Here is an 18155-nt window from a genome sequence, read left to right as displayed (position 1 = left end):
AAGAAAAAAAAAAGAAGTATGATTTTTCAGTGTGTTCAGTATGATCCTCTATATGTGAAAAAATGGTGTTTACATGAAAAAAAAAAATGGTGTCCAAAATATTACTAACAGCTCTCTGTAGGGAAACAGATTCATGGGATTTTTACTTTATTCCTTTTGTTTTTCTGTATACTGACTTTTTTCCAACTATTGACTTGTTTTATAGAGCATCAAAAAAGCAATTAAACTCTTTTCATTGTAAAGAAAGAAAATAATTCATGAATATTATAGATTTGAATATTCTGGAAATTTCATTTAAATGGGATCATATATCATGTGGTCGTTGTAAACAGCTTCTTTCACTTAGCATAATATTTGCAAAATTCATCCATATCCTAGCAACTATCAGTACTTCATTTCTTTTTATGGCCAAATAACATTCCATTGAATGGCTATACCATTTTTCACTCCAATCTTTTTATATCCGTATGTTGATTGACATATGGGTTGTTTCTATTTTTTGGACATTTTCTTTAATTCTAATTAAAGTATACATAAGCAGTTAGCAGCTACCTGATTGGACATCACAGTTCTAGATATTCAAGTCAATCGTGGGTTAAAGAATTTATATATAAAATGTTCAAGGGGATTAAAATATAAAATATGGGAGTGAATGTGGCTCAAGCAGTTGAGCTCCTGCTTCCCACCCGGGAAGTCCCAGGTTTGGTACCCAGTGCCTCCTGAAACATGTTTACCTGTTTTCAACCACCAGACTAATTTTTAAATTAAAAAATATGGGGAAGCGGATTTGACTCAACTGATAGAGCATCCACCTACCACAAAGGAGTTCCAGGGTTTAAACCCAAGGCCTCCTGACCCATGTGGTGAACTGGCCCACATGTAGTGCTGATGCGCACAAGGAGTGCCATGCCACACAGGGGTGTCCCCTGCGTAGGGGATCCCCTTGTGCAAGGAGTGCACCCCATAAGGAGAGCCGCCCAGCGCACAAGAAAAGTGCAACCTGCCCAAGTATGGTGCCGCACCCACGGAGAGCTGACACAACAAGATGATGCAACAAAAAGAAACGCAGATTCCCAGTGCGGCTGATAAGGATAGAAGTGGACACAGAAGAACACACAGCGAGTGGACAGAAAGAGCAGATAGCTGTGGGGGAGGGAGGGGAGAGGGAAATAAATAAAAATAAATCTTTAAAAAATATGATTTCTTTACTTCTTTTAGAAAATAATTAAATGTGCACTGCATTACCTGAGTAAATGAATCAACTGAGGATACAGCAGCACTGCCCACAGGAGTTTGCTGAGCCAGACTGTCCAGTAATTCCACTGAAATTCCAATCTGAGCAACAGATGGAGTCCGGACAATATTCATGGCTCCAAAAGGGTGCTGGCTTCCTTCTCCTAAAAGAAATTAACATGCATCACATATTTCAAATTTAACTCATATTGCTACAAATTTCCTTTGTAAATATGTAAACAATTTCTGGTTTATATAGACTTTAAAGTACAAGTTTGTCTCTTTTAAGATAAACGTAAAAGGACATTTCACAAAAAATAAGAAAAGTAAAAGCTATCTAATTAGAAAATAGTTTATTTTTCTAAAACATTAAAATTACTGTACCTAGAAATAGACATTTAAAAAAATTAATGAGAATTAATTAAAGACACAATCTAATTAGGTAAAACACCCTGAGGGGACGATAGTTTTTAAAAGGTTTTTAAGACCTAATTTTAATACTTTCTGACTTTTCCCTAAAGAATGATCTTTAACTTGCTATTATCACCAATAAACAATGTGGCCTAAAACCTAGGAATCACACCACTCACTGCACAATGATTCATCAATTAAGCAATAAAGAAATTTGCACTGGACATAACCATCCCAGGGTCCACAGGATGGAGGAATAGAGTATGGATTAGAGTGGACTTACTGGTGTTCTGCTGGGGAAATATTGTGATTAGTAAGGGAAGAAATTGTAGTAGTGATGTGGAGAGGGTAGCCACGGTGGCTGCTGATGGTTGGGAGAGGGAAGAAGAGATATGGTGTGGGGGCATTTTCAAGATTTGGAGTTGTCCTGGGTGGTGCTGCAGGGACGGATGCTGGACGTTGTGTGTCCTGCCGTGGCCCACTGGGTGGACTGGGGGAGAGTGTGGACTACAATGTGGACCACAGTCCATGTGGTGCAGTGGGTGCTCCAGAATGTACTCACCAGGTGCAGTGAATGTGCTGCTATGATGGAAGAGCTTGTTGATGTGGGAGGGGTGGGGGGGGTAGGGTGGGGGCATTTGGGGACCTCATTTTTTTAAATGTAACATTAAAAGAAAATAAAGAAGAAAAATAAGGAAATTTGCGCTTATTCATGAACACTATTTAATTATTTTCCCTTTCACACACTACTATTTCATTACGTATACAACTGGACTAGCACCTCTAATGCCAGCTAACTTATATTTGAAAAACAGAGGACATTTTTATTAATCCACCTAAGACATAAAAAAAGTCTAATGAAATAAAAACATAAAATAAATAGATTTATGGGTTATCTAATGTTCTCATGACTATAAAATGTCTAAGCAAATAGTGAAGAACAAAAGTCTGGGAAAACACTCCTAATATATAACTAGACTACTCACTGAAAATATTTAAATTCTCACGTTTTCAAGAATATGAATAAAAAATTATTGAGTTTTCCTATGCTTTAAAAAAATACACATACACATTCCTCACTAAAAGTGACTGGTCTAAGTCATTTTTCAGCATTTTTTTATTACTCATTTTAATTTCACATTATTTGCGTATTTTCCAAATTTCTCCTATTTCTAATTTCATTTCATGGTGGCTGGAGAGCATACTTTTTATGATTTCAATCTTTTAAAATTTATTGAGACTTGTTTTGAGGCCTAACATATATGATCTATCCTGAAGAAAAGTTCCATGTGCACATGACTAGAATGTGTATATTCTGCTATTGTTGGGCAGTGTTATAAGGTTTGTTAGGTCTAGTTGATTGGTTGTGCTGTTCAAGTGTATTTCCTTGCTCATCTTTTGTCTAGATCAGAGGTTCTTAACCTTTTTTGTTTCACAGACCCCTTTGCCAGTCAGGTGAAAACCTATTATTTAATTAATATATCAAACCCACAACAACATGTCCCCACAAGAATAATGTTTTTGAATTTCAATTCAAGCTCATGGACCCCTTGTTAAGAACCCTTGGTCTAGATGCTATATCATTATAGAAAAGGAAATTCTTAAAACTCCAATTGTTATTGTTTAACTCTCTATTACTCCCTTCATTTCTGTCAGTTTTGCTTCATGTATTTTACAGTTTTCTTGCTAAGTACGCAAGTTTATAATTGTTTTATCTTCTTGATGGATTGATCCTCTTATAATACACAGGCTTTGCAGTTAATCTGAGAGGCCTTCAACACTCAGTCGAGCAGTTCACAACTCTATCTCACCTTTACTTTCTGCTTGCACAGAACCTCAGGGTCAGCTAGAGGCGAGAGCCTAGGGCTTTTACAGATTTTTCCTGACCATTCACAAAGCCCTGAACATGCATGAGACCTTTTAGATTCCCAGGAATTTGTAGGCGTTTTTCAAAGCCCTTATTCCCCAAAGCATCTCATTCTCCAGCTTTTCCTTCTATCTATTGTTTGCCTAAATGTTAACCACTATCTTAGCCCACAGCAACTAAAATATGTGCCTATAAATGTTTTCAAAGAACACCCTCAGAGTCTATCTTGGAATTTAGGCTAGATAAAGCCTTTAAGCTGGTCCCCTTGGGGGCCACCAAACAGGTCAAAACTAATTAGTTCTAACTCTTTGCAAATGAGATCTACTCTTCTTCCTCCAGTACCTGGACCAGTACTGGAAATGCACAGTTATTTTCAAGGCTACCACTGATCTAGACAGCAGGGGATTAGACCAGGGTAAAACATTACAAAGCTTACCAAGAGTCAGACAGTACTTCATAATTAAGCATCTCCCTAGTTGCTATAGGCTTTTCATTTATTTCCAAGATTCCAAAAAAGTTTATTCTAACAGTTTTTGCCAGTCTTTTCATTCGTACAGAGGTAGAGACTTTTTGGAGTTCTCTACACCACCATTTTTGCAGACACACTAATCATTTGTTTTAAACCTAGAATTATGCTAAATCCAGAAAATGAACTGCTGTTTGTCTGCCTAACAGGCTCTAACGATCCCAGTTGAGGAAAGAGATTCAATACAATCTTCTAATGCTTTATTTGTAACTACTCTGGAAGTGATCTGCCCAGGCAGAGAGCCTTATCAACTTTAACCTCCATCTTTTATCATATATAAGCTCTTAGAAATGAGTGAAGCCCTAAGTAAAACTGGATAAGACTTTTTTTTTATTATAAGAGTTGGAAGTAAGGAAAGATTCTGACTGTTTTTCATTTAAAGCTCTCTGGACCTAAAACAAACAAATAAAAAAGACTCAAAACCCTTCAGCAATCATTAATCCACATATTCAAAGGAATCCATTGTGTGATTAAATGTTCCTTTTGCCATTCATAATGGGTTTGAGACAGTAGCTGAAGCCTCCTAGTACAAAGAACCTTGTGTACAAGCATTGCCACACAATAGAGCTGACCACCACAATAAAAGAAATTTAAAATTCCCTAAAGGGGTTCAACAGCAGATTGGAACTGGAAAGAATGAGAGAACTGGAAGACAAATGAATCATCCAGTCTGAGAAACAAAAAGAATGAATGAAGAAAAGTGAACAGAGCCTGAGGAACCAGTGGGACACTATCAAGTGTACCAATATACTTATTGTGGAAGTCCCAGAAGGGAAAGAGAGAAAAAGGCAGCAAGACTATTCAAATAAATAATGGCTGAAAACTTCCTAAATTAAATGAAAGACATGAATACATACATCTAAGATGCTCAATGACCTCCAGACAGGATAAATCCAAATAGACCCACACTGTGCCATATTATAGTCAAACTCATGATTGCCAAAGATAGAGAATTATGAAAGCCATAAATAAGAGAGAAGCATTGTGTCACATATGAGGAGACTCAATGTAAATGCCAATTTCTCTTTGGAAACCTTGGAGGCAAAAAGGCAGTAGGATGACATATTTAGAGCTTTGAAAGCAAAAATTTGCCAAGAATTCTAAATCCAGTAAAACTGTCCTTTCTAAATTGAGCAAGGAATTACTAGTTTCCCAGATAGATGAAAGTTGAGGAATTTCATCACCACTAGACCAGCCCTATAAGAGTAAAGAGAGTTCTGTAGGTTGAAAGGAAAAGACAATAGATCAAAGCTGATAAAGAAACAAAGATGTCTCCAGCGAGGGTAGTGACATGGGTAAATACAAATGCCAGTACTGTTGTATTTTTGATTTGTAACTCGACTTTGTACTTTCTACAGATACTAAAAAGCAAATGCATAACAATAAATCAATTATTTTGAACTCAATATATATGTAATTTGTGAAAAGAACTACATAAAAGTTGGGGAGAGGAGGGGTATAGGAATGTAGTTTATGTATACTTTTGAAGTTAAATTGGTATCAAAGCAAATAAAATTGATATAGATTTAAAACGTTAAATGTAAGCTCCAGGGTAACTATATAAAGAAAAGATGGAATATGCAGGCTCATAGAGAAAGAAATTAAGAGTACAGGTTGCCAGGTTGGGGAGCACAGGGAATGGGGAGCTAATGCATGATGGGTAGAGGGTGTCTGTTTGGGGAAACGGTAAAATTTTTGAAATGGAAGGTGCTGAAGATACCACAATATTATGAATGTTATTAATCCCATTGAATGGCATGCTTGGGATTGGTTGAGATGGGTAAGTTTATGTTGTGGTTGTATGTGTGTTCCTACAATTAAAAACAAAGAGCAACTGAAGAGACAAAGACAAACGCATTATAAGATCCCATTATATGGGATCTAGCAAAAAGGAGAAGAGGCTCAAAGGGATATTACAGGGACATATGCAAAAACTGGGTATGTTGATATTTTCTGTATGGCATTTGTATTATTTTAGTAACTGTCTTATGAACTTGAAAGTATTTCAAAATAAAAAGTTAAATAAAATTACTTTTAAAAAAAGCAACACTTGAATTTTTTTAAACAGTTGGTTCATAATTTTAAGAATATAGCCATCTTCTTTGAGTCATAATTTGCAAAAACATTTTCATTTTTAGATTTATAATCATTTAGAATGATCAATGTAATTTTTTCATTTCCATATCTATTTCCTTCCAATCACTTTTCATACATACCATTTGAGCATTAGTAATACTTGCAAACTGTATCCAGTCAATTTTGGTGAACAAACATCACAGTGGATGAAAAGAATACCAGCCCACATTATTTTACACTATGTTAGACATTGTCACAATATAGCGTGTGATGAATTCCTTACTGTTGAACGACTGAGTAGGAATACCCTTTTTCTTTTGGTCTTTAGAAATACATTGATTGATGTCCCCAACTGAGTCCCCAAATAACCCAGCCTTGGCTGACACCTTGAGTTTTAGGAGACTCTACACCATGCCTGGACTCCCCACACACAGAAACTGAAATAATAAATGTGTGGCAGGTGTGATGTTTAAACTGCTAAAACTATGGTAATATTGTTATGCAGCAATAGAAAACTAGTAAATAACTTATGGTGGTTCTACCAGAATGAGGGAGGGAGGGAGGGAAGAAGAGGGAGGATGGAGGGAAGGAAGGAAATTAATTGTAGGCCATCAATTTTTAGTTTAAGAAAATTTACCTAAGAAATCACCTGAAGATTTATAGTCAGAGATTTTGGCTTATCAATTTCACCATCATTAGAGTCTAGAATGCTGCTGTCTCCTTTGACTTCATCTTTTGATTTGTCTAATAATAGTGAAACTCCTTCCTCTGTCAATTTTCTTCACTATGCCATTATGAACAGAAAGTGAAAAATTCTGAACTGCCAACTGTGTTCGATGCCAACTATGTTCAATAAAAGCTTAGAACGGACTACAAAGATGATGTCTCCAATCTCCCTTTGTACTTCTTAAAATATGACAAAATAGTTTGGGCACTGCAACATGAAAATAGAAGGATAATGCAAGGTGATGATTTTACTACTGCACCATCCTCTAGGCCAGTAGTTCACAAACTTAGATCCATAGGCCAAATCCCAGCCCATGACTGTTTTTGTAGAGCCTAAAAGCTAAGAATGGTTTTTACATTTTTTAATGTTAAAAAAAGGAAAATAGGGAAGTGGACTTGGCCCAATGGATAGGGCATCCACCTACCACATGGGAGGTCCGTGGTTCAAACCCCGGGACTCCGTGACCCGTGTGGAGCTGGTCCACATGCAGTGCTGATGCGCACAAGGAGTGCCCTGCCACGCAGGGGTGTCCCCCGCGTAGGGGAGCCCCACGCACAAGGAGTGCGCCCCGTAAGGAGAGCCGCCCAGCGCGAAAGAAAGTTCAGCCTGCCCAGGAATGGCGCTGCATACACGGAGAGCTGACACAACAAGATGACGCAAAAAAAAAAAAAACCATAGATTCTGGGTGCCGCTGGTAAGGATAGAAGCGGTCACAGAACACACAACGAATGGACACAGAGCAGACAACTGGGGGGAGGGGGGAGAAATAAACAAATAAATAAATCTTTAAAAAAAAAAAGGAAAATATGCCACAGAGACCATATGTGGTCTGTAAAACCTAAAATATTTACTGTCTGGCCTTTTACAGAAAAAGTGTACCAATCTCTGTTCTAAGCAATTCCATCATTCTTCTATTTCAGCCTTTTAAAATTTAAGCATAGTTGAGAATAACTGATGTATAATGATGTAAAAATTCCCTGGAAAATAAAATAGTAAAATGTTTCAAAATATAGGAAAACTAGATCACTAATATTTCAAAATATATCTTAGATGTATGAAGTAGTCCAATGTATTCATATGGTAATTGCAAGAGAGAATGAGTATTATTCTTTTAAAAATATATTTAAGGGGAGCGGATATGGTTCAATTAATAGAGCTCCCATCTACCATATGGGAGGTCCATGGTTCAGTTCTTGGAATCTCCTAAAGAAGACAGCAAGCTGGTGTGACAGGCAGGCATGGCAACCTGACACAAGATGACACAAGAGATACAAGGAGAAAAACATGATGAGAGACACAGCAAGGCAGGAAGCAGAGGTTCCCAGAGCCTCCTAAAGAAAACAAGCAAGACAGTGAGCTGACACAATGGGCAGGCACAGAAAGCAACAAGAAACACAAGAGGAAGAACATAACAACAACAAAGCAGGGAAGGGAGGTGGCTTCAGTGATTAGGCACCTCCCGCCCACATCAGAGGTTCTGAGTTTAGTTCCTGGTGCCTGCTAAAGAAACAAAAATATAAACAGACACAGCGAGTACAATGAGGGGGTAGGGAGAAATAAATAAATAATAAAACCTTTAATAAAAATATATATTTAAGTAAATGTTCTCTCTATTCTTTGGAAGACTTCCACCAAGGAAAAGAACTCATGATATATCAATCCCTATAATAGTTACAAATTGCTGGGGAAGTCATGGACATGCTATTTCACAACCCAGCAGAGACATGAGGTCTAAAGAAATGGACTTTATGATACACACCTTAAACACAAAACTGGGACGAACAGCCCTAGCTGCTTATCTGGGCGGGATCTCTGCACAAAGTGTGCTTGATACATGCTTTTTGCATAATGGCAGGGTCCCCTCCCTCTGAGATGTCTAAACATCCATCCTTCGAGCAGCACAGGGTCCCTCAACAACGTGAAGCAAGGCATGCAAAACCACTTGTACTGTGGGTACCTTTATCTCCGTTATACTTGAATTTTCCTCTAAGATTAAGTATCTTGGTCAAGGCTACACTAACAGCAGCAAGTATCACTGGATTCAAAACTGGTCTCTCTAAATCTGAAGTCAGAGCTCATTCCAGTTCAATATCCTACCTATCATACCAAAATCTGGGGAGTGAACTTTTGGCTGATTTTTATTCATTATTTACTTCACAACAAAGTCATTCAAGAAAGCAATCAAGAAATGCCAGAGAGGAAGGGGTTTCCATTTTGACTCACTAGTTCCAATTTAGATGAATACACTGAGTTTCCTCTTGAGTTTTTGCTATCGTTTCTAAGCCCCTTAACAAGCACAATTCTGTTTTAAAATAAAAACTAGAATTATCTTAAAAAGTTTCTTCCTGGCAACTGAGCTGAATGAAATGAGACAAGACCATAAATGTCATGTGCAGAAAAAGCCAGAAGCAATGACATTAAAATATGACAGCAAGCCCCAAAAGAAAAGAATTATAAAGAAGAAATTCAAATGATGATTTACAACAAACTCCAATTTTACTATTCCTTAAATATTCTTCTTTGGTGCTAAGGCTTCTTTCCTGGGTACTTTTTTCTTTTTTTTTCCATTTTAAAAAATGTATTGAAGTATATGGTTCATACATGAACATACATAAGCAGTAAGTGGGGGAGGCGGGGCAAGACGGCGTCTGAGGAAGTCCACCGTCGTCATCTCTCTTACAAAAGGCTGGCTGTGTGGTGACGGGAACCTGCAGGGCGGGAGGTGTCTGGACATCGATCTGGCCAAACTGCAGCAGAATTGGTGTTTGCTCAAGGTAGGACTGCGGGATTCTAATACTGAACTCAGAAGCCTTGGGAACGTACATCCCTTCCCCCTACGGTTAAGAGCTGCGGTGTTCACCAAGAACTGCCGGTTGTGGGGCGGAGTTTCCAAGCCCCGTATCCCCCATCACATGATACCCAAGCCTGTGTCCCCTGAACCCCCATGGCCCATGTTTCACAGACCTACATACCCCAAGTCCACATTCTCCCACACCTCTGTCTCCCGAGCCCAGCACTCCCAGAAACCGGCATTGCCCTACCCCTCCCGTTGTGGACTAACTGGGAGTGGGAGAGTTTAGGTGGGAGGTGCGGTGGGGCCAAGGAGTGCAGGCTCAATTTTCTGGTCCCCCCCTTTTATTGAGTTTGGAGGATCATATCAGCTGACTTGGGGAGATCCTAGAAGAGAGAGGTGAATCTGGTGAGAGAGCCCACCTTACCTAAACGCCCTGGGATAGGAAACTTGGTCTGGGAGAAGGTGGAGTCAGAAAATTAACTAGTCCCCTTGTAGTACACCTAAGGGAGAAGGACAGTAGGATGTGCTTTACAGGCTTCCAATAGCTAATTTAGGGTTCCTGGCAAGGGGTGGATGCTCTCTCGAGAAATTAAGTCATTATTTTCTCAGGAGAGTTGTTTGACCAAGGATCTATTTGAATTTCCTACAGGAGCCCCTGCACAGTCTTCCTGCTGCCTTGGGAGAGAGGAAGTGAGGAAGGGAGAAAGGGGGAAGGTCAGACTCCTAAGCAGTTTATTCAATTGCAAAGAGGATTCTTTGCCTGAGGCCCTGTCTAGTCTTTTTGTTGGTTTGTTTTCTTGTTTTATCTGCCTCTTTATCCCCGCCACTGACCTTTTTTTTTTTTGTCTTTTTCTCCCTCTGCTTTTTTTTTTTCTTCTTTCTTTTTCCTTTTTCTTTTGTCTTATTTCTTTTTTTATATTAGTGCTTCAGGCAACATTTCTTATTTGCTGTGCTTCCTCATCCTCAATTTTCTCTTTTCAGTGTGTTCCGATTTTGGCTACCAACACTACCCCCTTTCCTTTACATCATTCTCTCCTCCATCATTTATTGTTTCTCTTACATTCCACCTCTCTCTCTTTAGCCCCCAATATTTCTGACTTTTTATCTCTAATACTTCTAATCTGTTTTCTATCATTTATTCACTCTTTATATTTTGGTCCTCACTTTACTTTTTCCCTCTCTCCTGACCACACTGACCTTTTAATTCATAGTATATTCCTCCCCATATTCAGTTTAATATGTCATTATAGGTACTCCACTTTTTTATGGTTATAACTATACACAGCTTACATGAGTTCTATATCCATTCTCATAGATCTTACATGGTTCTTCTGCTAACATTCACGATCAATACTACTGTTATATTTTTCTTTTCTTACCCTTCTTGCTTTCTCTGGACCAAATATTTTCCTTCAAGGGAACTTAGCCAACAACAAGGAAATAGAATAAGAAGAAAGAAGTGACAAAGAGAAGACTTAACACGCACACAAAAACAACAAGTAATTAAACCCCAAGACTAGACGAAGAAGATAATCACCAGAATAAACCCAACAAGATAAAATGATGACCAGACAGCAACAAAAAACTACAGACCATACCAATAATCAGGAAGACATGGCCGAATGCAAAGAACTAAAAACCAGGAAGAGAAGTGGAACATTGAGCAAGTAATTAAAGATCTCAAAACATGTATCATAGACCAGTTCAATAAAGAAGGAAGAGATTAAGCATATTAAGAAAACACTTGGAGAGCACACAGGAGAAATTGTGATCACGCACAAAAAGATCACAGAGATGATGGGGATCAATAGCACAATCCAAGAAATCAAAAATACACTCAGCAAATAACAGCAGGTTTGAAGACACAGAGGAAAGAATTACTGATGTGGAAGACAGTATATCTGAAATCAAACAGATAGTAGAATTAATCGATAAAAAGATAGAAAAAATCCAGCAGGGACTTAGGGACCTGAATGACAATGCAAAATACACAAACATATGCATTACAGGCATCCCAGAACGAGAAGAGAAGGGAAAGGGGACAGAAGGGGTGTTGGAGGAAATAATGGCTGAAAAGTTCCCAAACCTATTGAGGGAGATGCATGTACATGTCCAGGAAGCACAACGCACCCCAAACAGCATAAATTCCAACAGGCCTACAGCAAGACATATACTTGTCAAATTAGCCAAAGCTCAAGACAAAGAGAAAATACTAAAAGCAGCAAGAGAAAAGAGACCCATCACATACAAGGGAGGCTCCATAAGATTAAGTTCTGATCTATCATCTGAAAACATGGAGGCAAGAAGGCAATGGTATGACATAATCATGGTACTAAAAGAAAAGAATTTCCAATCAAGAATACTCTATCCAGCAAAGCTTGTCGCAGTGTGGGCTCGCCCGGAGGGCCGCTGCAGGGGCGGTGTGGGCTCGGGCGGAGGGCTGCAACACACGGAGGGGCCTTCCAAGAAGGCGCTCCGGGGCCGGCAAGGTGCGGAGGACGCGCGGTAGGAAGAAGACTACCGAGGAGACCAGGATCTGTGCGCAAGTCTGATTTATTCAGGAAGTACAGCGGTTAATATAGGGCGAAGACGGGGGAGGGGCAGGGGGCGTGGCCGGGGGCGGCAGACGGCTGATAGGTTCGTGCAGGGGTGCATCACTGGTTGCGGGCAGAAGACGGGGTAGCCAGGGTTCTCGGCGGCAGCAAGGCGGGGCTGTCATGGCGCGGCGGTGGCCCTCGGGGGAGAGGCGGGGTTAGGCCACCGAGGGGGAAGCGGGTGCAGCTGGGCAGAGGGGCGGGCAGTACGCCCGAACCCCAAGCGGAGGGCCTTAATGCCCATTCCCGCCACCCGGGTCCGACTCGCACCGGCGCCTGGAGACGAGCCGATCCTTGCTGTCACCGCGCTCCCACACGGTGCCACCCTACAAAGCTAGCATTCAAAAATGATGGAGAGTTCAAAATATTCACAGGTAAACAGATACTGAGAGTATGCCAAAAAGAAACCAGCCCTTCAGGAAATACTAAAGGGAGTCTGCAGGAGGAAAGAAAAAAATAGGAGAAACAGAGTTGGAGAAGAGTGTAAGAACAACTAAAACTACAAAAAGAGAAAAAAAATTAAAAAACGTAAGACAAATACAAAGAAAATATGGTTAATATAAGTAATGCCTTGAAAGTAATAACACTAAATGTCAATGGATTAAACTCACCTGTTGAGGCACAGATTGGAAGATCGGATATGGAAATATGACCCATTTATATGTTGTCTACAAGAAACTCATCTTAGACCCAGGGATTCAAGGAGATTGAAAGTGAATGGCTGGAAAACAATCTCACAGGCAAGCAATAACCAAAAAACGGCAGGTGTAGCTATGTTAGTATCAGACAAAATAGACTTTAAATGCAAAACTGTTGTGAGAGACAAAGATGGACACTACATATTAGTGAAAGGGATAATCTTTCAAGAAGAAAGAACAATCATAAACATTTATGCCCCTAACAAGGGTGCCTCCAAATACGTGAGGCAAACACTGGAGAAACTAAGTAAAGGAATGTATGTCTCTACAATTATACTGGGGAACTTTAACATACCACTATCACCATTGGAAGAACATCTCAAAAGAGAATCAATAAAGAAACAAAGACTTTGAACAGTATATTAGAGAATCTGAACATAACAGACATATACAGAATATTACACCCAAATACAGCAGGATATACATTTTTCTCAAGTGCACATAGATCATTCTCCAAGACAGACCACATGCTAGGCCACAAAGAAAGTCTCAATGAATTCAGAAAGATCAAAATCATACAAAATAATTTCTCTGACCACAGTGGAATGAAGCTGGAAATCTGCAAAGGCCAGAGGCCCAGATTTGGCACCAAGATATGGAGTTAAACAACACACTCTTAGACAAACAGTGGGTCAAGGAGGAAATCTCAACAGAAATCAATAACTACCTTGAAACTAATGAAAATGATAACACGACATATCAAACCTTATGGGATGCAGCAAAAGCTGTACTGAAGAAAATTCATAGCCATAAATTCATACATCAAAAAAGAGCTAAAACTGAAGAACTGCACAATTGGAGGAATTAGTAAAAAAAACAACTAACTAACCCCAAAGAAAGAAGAAATAACAAAGATCAGAACAGAACTAAATAAAATAGAAAACAGGAAAGCACTTGAAAAAATAAAAGAAAGAGCTAGTTCTTTGAAAAGATCAATAAAATGGACAAACCCTTAGCTAGACTAACAAAGAAAAAAAGAGAGAAGATGCAAATACACAAAATAAGAAATAAGGATAATATCACCACTGACCCCACTGAAATAAAGACTATCATAAAAGGATACTTTGAAAAACTGTATTCCAACAAGAAAGACAATTTAGAGGAAATGGACAATTCCTAGAAACACATAAGCAGCCTACATTGACAAAAGAAGAAACTGATGATCTCAACAAGCCAATCACAAGTAAAGAGATAGAATCAGTCATTAAAAACCTCCCAACTAAGAAAAGCCCTGGGCCAGATGGCTTCGCAGGTGAATTCTACCAAACATTCTGGAAAGAAGTAATACCAATTTTGCTTAAACTCTTCCAAAAAACTGAAATAGAAGGAACATTGCCGAATTCATTTTACGATGCCAATACTACCTAATACCAAAGTCAAAGACACCACAAGAAAGGAAATTTACAGACTAATCTCTCTAATGAACCTAGACGTGAAAATCCTCAACAAAATACTTGCTAATTGTATTCAACAACACAGTAAACAAATTATACACCATGACCAAGTGGGCTTCATTCCTGGTATGCAAGGATGGTTCAACATAAGAAAATCAATCAATGTAATACACCACAAAAACAAATTGAGGGGGAAAAAAATCACACGATCATATCTATAGATGCAGAAAAAACATTTGACAAAATACAGCATCCTTTCTTGATAAAAACACTGCAAAAGATAGGAATAGAAGAAACTTTCTGAATATAAAAAATGATATATATGAAAAACCCACAACTAACATCATTTACAATGGTGAAATCCTAAAATCTTTCCTTCTAAGATCAGGAACAAGACAAGAATGCCCACTATCACCCCTTCTTTTTAACATTGTGTTAGAAGTACTTGCTCGAGCACTGAAGCAAGATCCAGATATAAAAGGAATCCAAATAGGAAAGGAGGAAGTAAAAATTTCACTATTTGTAGATCACATGATCCTATACATAGAAAGCCCTGAGAAGTCTATAACAAAGCTTCTAGAACTTATATAAATGAGTTCAGTAAAGTCTCAGGGTATACGATCAACGCACAAAAATCAGTAGCATTTCTGTACATTGATGATGAGCAATCTGAGGAGGAAATCAAGAAACAAATGCCATTTACAATAGTAAATTAAAAAATCAAATACCTAGAAATAAATTTAACCAAAGATGTAAAAGACTTATACACAGGAAACTACACAAAACTGTTCAAGGGAATCAAATAAGACCTAAACAAATGGAAGAATATTCCCCGTTCATGGATAGGAAGACTAAATATTATTAAGATGTCTATCCTACCAAAACTGATCTAAACATTCAATGCAATCCCAATAAAAACCAACACAGAATTTTTTAATGAACTAGAAAAACTAACCATGAAATTTATTTGGAATGGAAAAGGGCCCTGAATATCCAAAGACATATTGAAAAAGAAAAACGAAATTGGAGGAATCACACTACCAGACTTCAAAACATACTACAAAGCTACAGTGGTGAAAACGGCATGGTATTGGCACAAGGATAGACACACTGACCAATGGAACTGAACTGAGAGTTCTGATATAGATTCTCATATATATAGTCATCTGATATTCAACAAGGCCACCAAGCCCACTCAAAAGGGAGAGAATGGCCTCTTCAACAAATGGTGTCTAGAGAATTGGATATCCATATGCAAAAGAAGGAAAGAGGATTGCCATCCAACACCTTATACAAAAATCAACTCAAGATGGATCAAAGACCTAAATGTAAGAGCCAAGACCATAAAGACCTTGGAAAACAATGTAGGGAATCATCTACAGGAACTTGTAATAGGAAATGGCTTCATGAACTTCACACCCAAAGCACAAGCAGCAGAAGAACAAATAGACAGATGGGAATTCCTCAAAATTAAAGCCTTTTGCACCTCAAAGGAGTTTGTCATGAAAGTGAAAAGAGAGCCTACCCACTGGTAGAAATTATTTGGTAACCATGTATCTGATAGGAGACTTATATCCTGCATATATAAAGAACTCATATATCTTTAAAATAAATAAAAAGAGAAACAACCCATTTAAAAAATGGGAAAAAGATTTGAACAGACGCTTCTCCAAAGAAATACGAATAGCTAAAAAGCACATGAAAAAATGCTCAAAATCACTACCTATTAGGGAAATGCAAATCAAAACTACAATGAGATACCATCTAACTCGCATAAGACCGGCAGCTTTCAAAAAAACAGAAGACTACAAGTGCTGGAGAGGATGTGGAGGAATGGGAACACTCATCCACTGTTGGTGGGAATGCAGAAGGATCCAGCCATTCTGGAGGACTGTTTGGTGGTTTCTCGAAAAGTTAGCTATAGATTTGCCATATGACCCAGCACTTTCACTGATGGGTATATACCCAGACGATCTGAAAAGAAGGACACAAACCGATATATGTACACCAATGTTCATAGCAGCATTACACACTATAGCCAAAAGTTGGAATCAACCCAAATGCCCATCAGTGGATGGATAAATAAAATGTGGTATATACATACAATGGAATACTACACAGCTATAAGAAGGAATACAGTACAAACACATGTGATAACATGGATAAATCCTGAGGACCTTATGTTGAGTGAAGCAAGCCAGGCATTGAAGGGCAAATACTACATGACGTCTCTGATATGAAACAAGCAAATCGAGCTGTCTCAGAGAGCTAAAGACTGGAAGATAGGCTTAAAGGAATTTGGGGGGGAGAAGAAGGTTGTGAGCTGATGCCTACATGGGTGAAATCTATGAAAGGCTGGAGGTAAGTATTTGTACAGGGAAGGATAAGATGGGGGCATAGGGATACCTTTGGGTGGGGCTTTGTAGGCTTGAGGATGGCTAGGGTTGGGAGGATGGGTCAGATGACCCAAGGAATTGGGGGGAGGGCTGGGGGAAAACACTGAGTATGGGAGAATATCAGGTATATGGTTCAAACTATACTGTTGAGAAAACTCTTTAGAAAATATAATAAGGATCACGTGTTTAAGGTGCTTAAGGGGGGGGTCATCTGGTACAGGGGCAAGCTTCTAGGGAGAATGTGGGTGCTCATTTTGTCATAGTGTGTTATATCATTGGGTGGAGACTCATATGAGTGGAAAGGTATATCCACATCCTGGGGAGACCTGATGTCCCCAAAGAGAGGGAATTGTCTCTCGAGAGAGGATCACTGGCTCCCAAATAGTTAGGGCAGTCTAGTAGTCAAGCCCTCAGAATTGTTGCAGTATCTGTAAATCTGGTTCCTCAAGTAGTTTAGATTGAGTGTCATGGTGTGCCCTGAGGAGAAGAGAAGTATAGCACGGATGAAAGCAGGGCAATTGGGGGGCAATGGAAGCACTCCACAAGATCATGCAATGATGGACATGTCAACGTACATCTAAAGTGTACAAAAATCTATAACTAAAATGTAAACTATAATGTAAAACATAAGGAAATTAAAAATTTAGAAATTTGTACTATCTGAAATATAGACAATAATGTAAACCAAAAGGGGACCATGTTTGTTGGGTATGTTTCAAAATCTGTACATCAGCTGCAGCAAATATAACATGAACATGTAAAGAGATCATTACTGGGGAAAGGGGAAAAGGGTTTGATGTTGGATATCTGGGAGGCCCTTATATTGTATATATGAATTACTGTGATCTAAATTTTTTTGAGGACAAAATTAAAAATTAGAAAAAAAAAAAAAAGGATGTACGCACTGAGGAAGAAATGAAAGTGCCTTGCCACTGCACATACAGGGCAACATCTACTACAGTGATTAAAGGCAAAACATTAGAAACAAAACTTTATAATAGTTTTCATTTTATTAATATATCAATTTATTTTTACTTTATTTCAGTATTTCTAAATTACTATGTATTCTATTTCTAAACTTTAAATCCATCAATGTATTTCAATTTCCTATTAACTGAATTTGGCAGTATATTAGGATTCATTGTTGAAGAAGTTTTGGACCACAGAAAGGTTCAACTATGGCAGGTGAGGAACTCTGGTGTGAGTGTTATTGATGGGTGGGGGCATATGGGTGGGGGGGAGTTCTCCAGGGCATTATATAGGGAACATAAATATATTAGGACATATGTTGGGTATTTTTATAGTAGTTACAGTTACGAACATCAACTGAGGGAGTGCTGAGTTCCCACCCAGGGGAGCTCTGTCACATTCCCCAATGGAACAGGAATAATCCCACAAGTGCAACGGCAAAGATCAACAAGGAAGGATGGTCCAATAAT

At 38.7% G+C, this 18155-nt stretch overlaps 1 protein-coding gene across 4 annotated transcripts in view; it reads right to left on the bottom strand.

The window, feature by feature from the left end:
• Nucleotides 1-18155, bottom strand: part of HIKESHI (heat shock protein nuclear import factor hikeshi) — a 64369-nt gene that overhangs the window by 19236 nt on the left and 26978 nt on the right. For all 4 annotated transcript variants that reach the window (XM_004455250.4, XM_058306152.2, XM_004455249.5 and 1 more), the window contains one exon: nucleotides 1246-1397. In XM_004455250.4, the coding sequence (XP_004455307.2) occupies nucleotides 1246-1397 (152 nt within the window). The remainder of the gene's footprint in view (nucleotides 1-1245; nucleotides 1398-18155) is intronic.

The sequence above is a fragment of the Dasypus novemcinctus genome, chromosome 10, assembly GCF_030445035.2.
Source record: "Dasypus novemcinctus isolate mDasNov1 chromosome 10, mDasNov1.1.hap2, whole genome shotgun sequence".
Taxonomy (NCBI): domain Eukaryota; kingdom Metazoa; phylum Chordata; class Mammalia; order Cingulata; family Dasypodidae; genus Dasypus; species Dasypus novemcinctus.
Note: the sequence above shows the minus strand (reverse complement) of the source record. Positions and strands in the feature narration are given on the sequence as shown.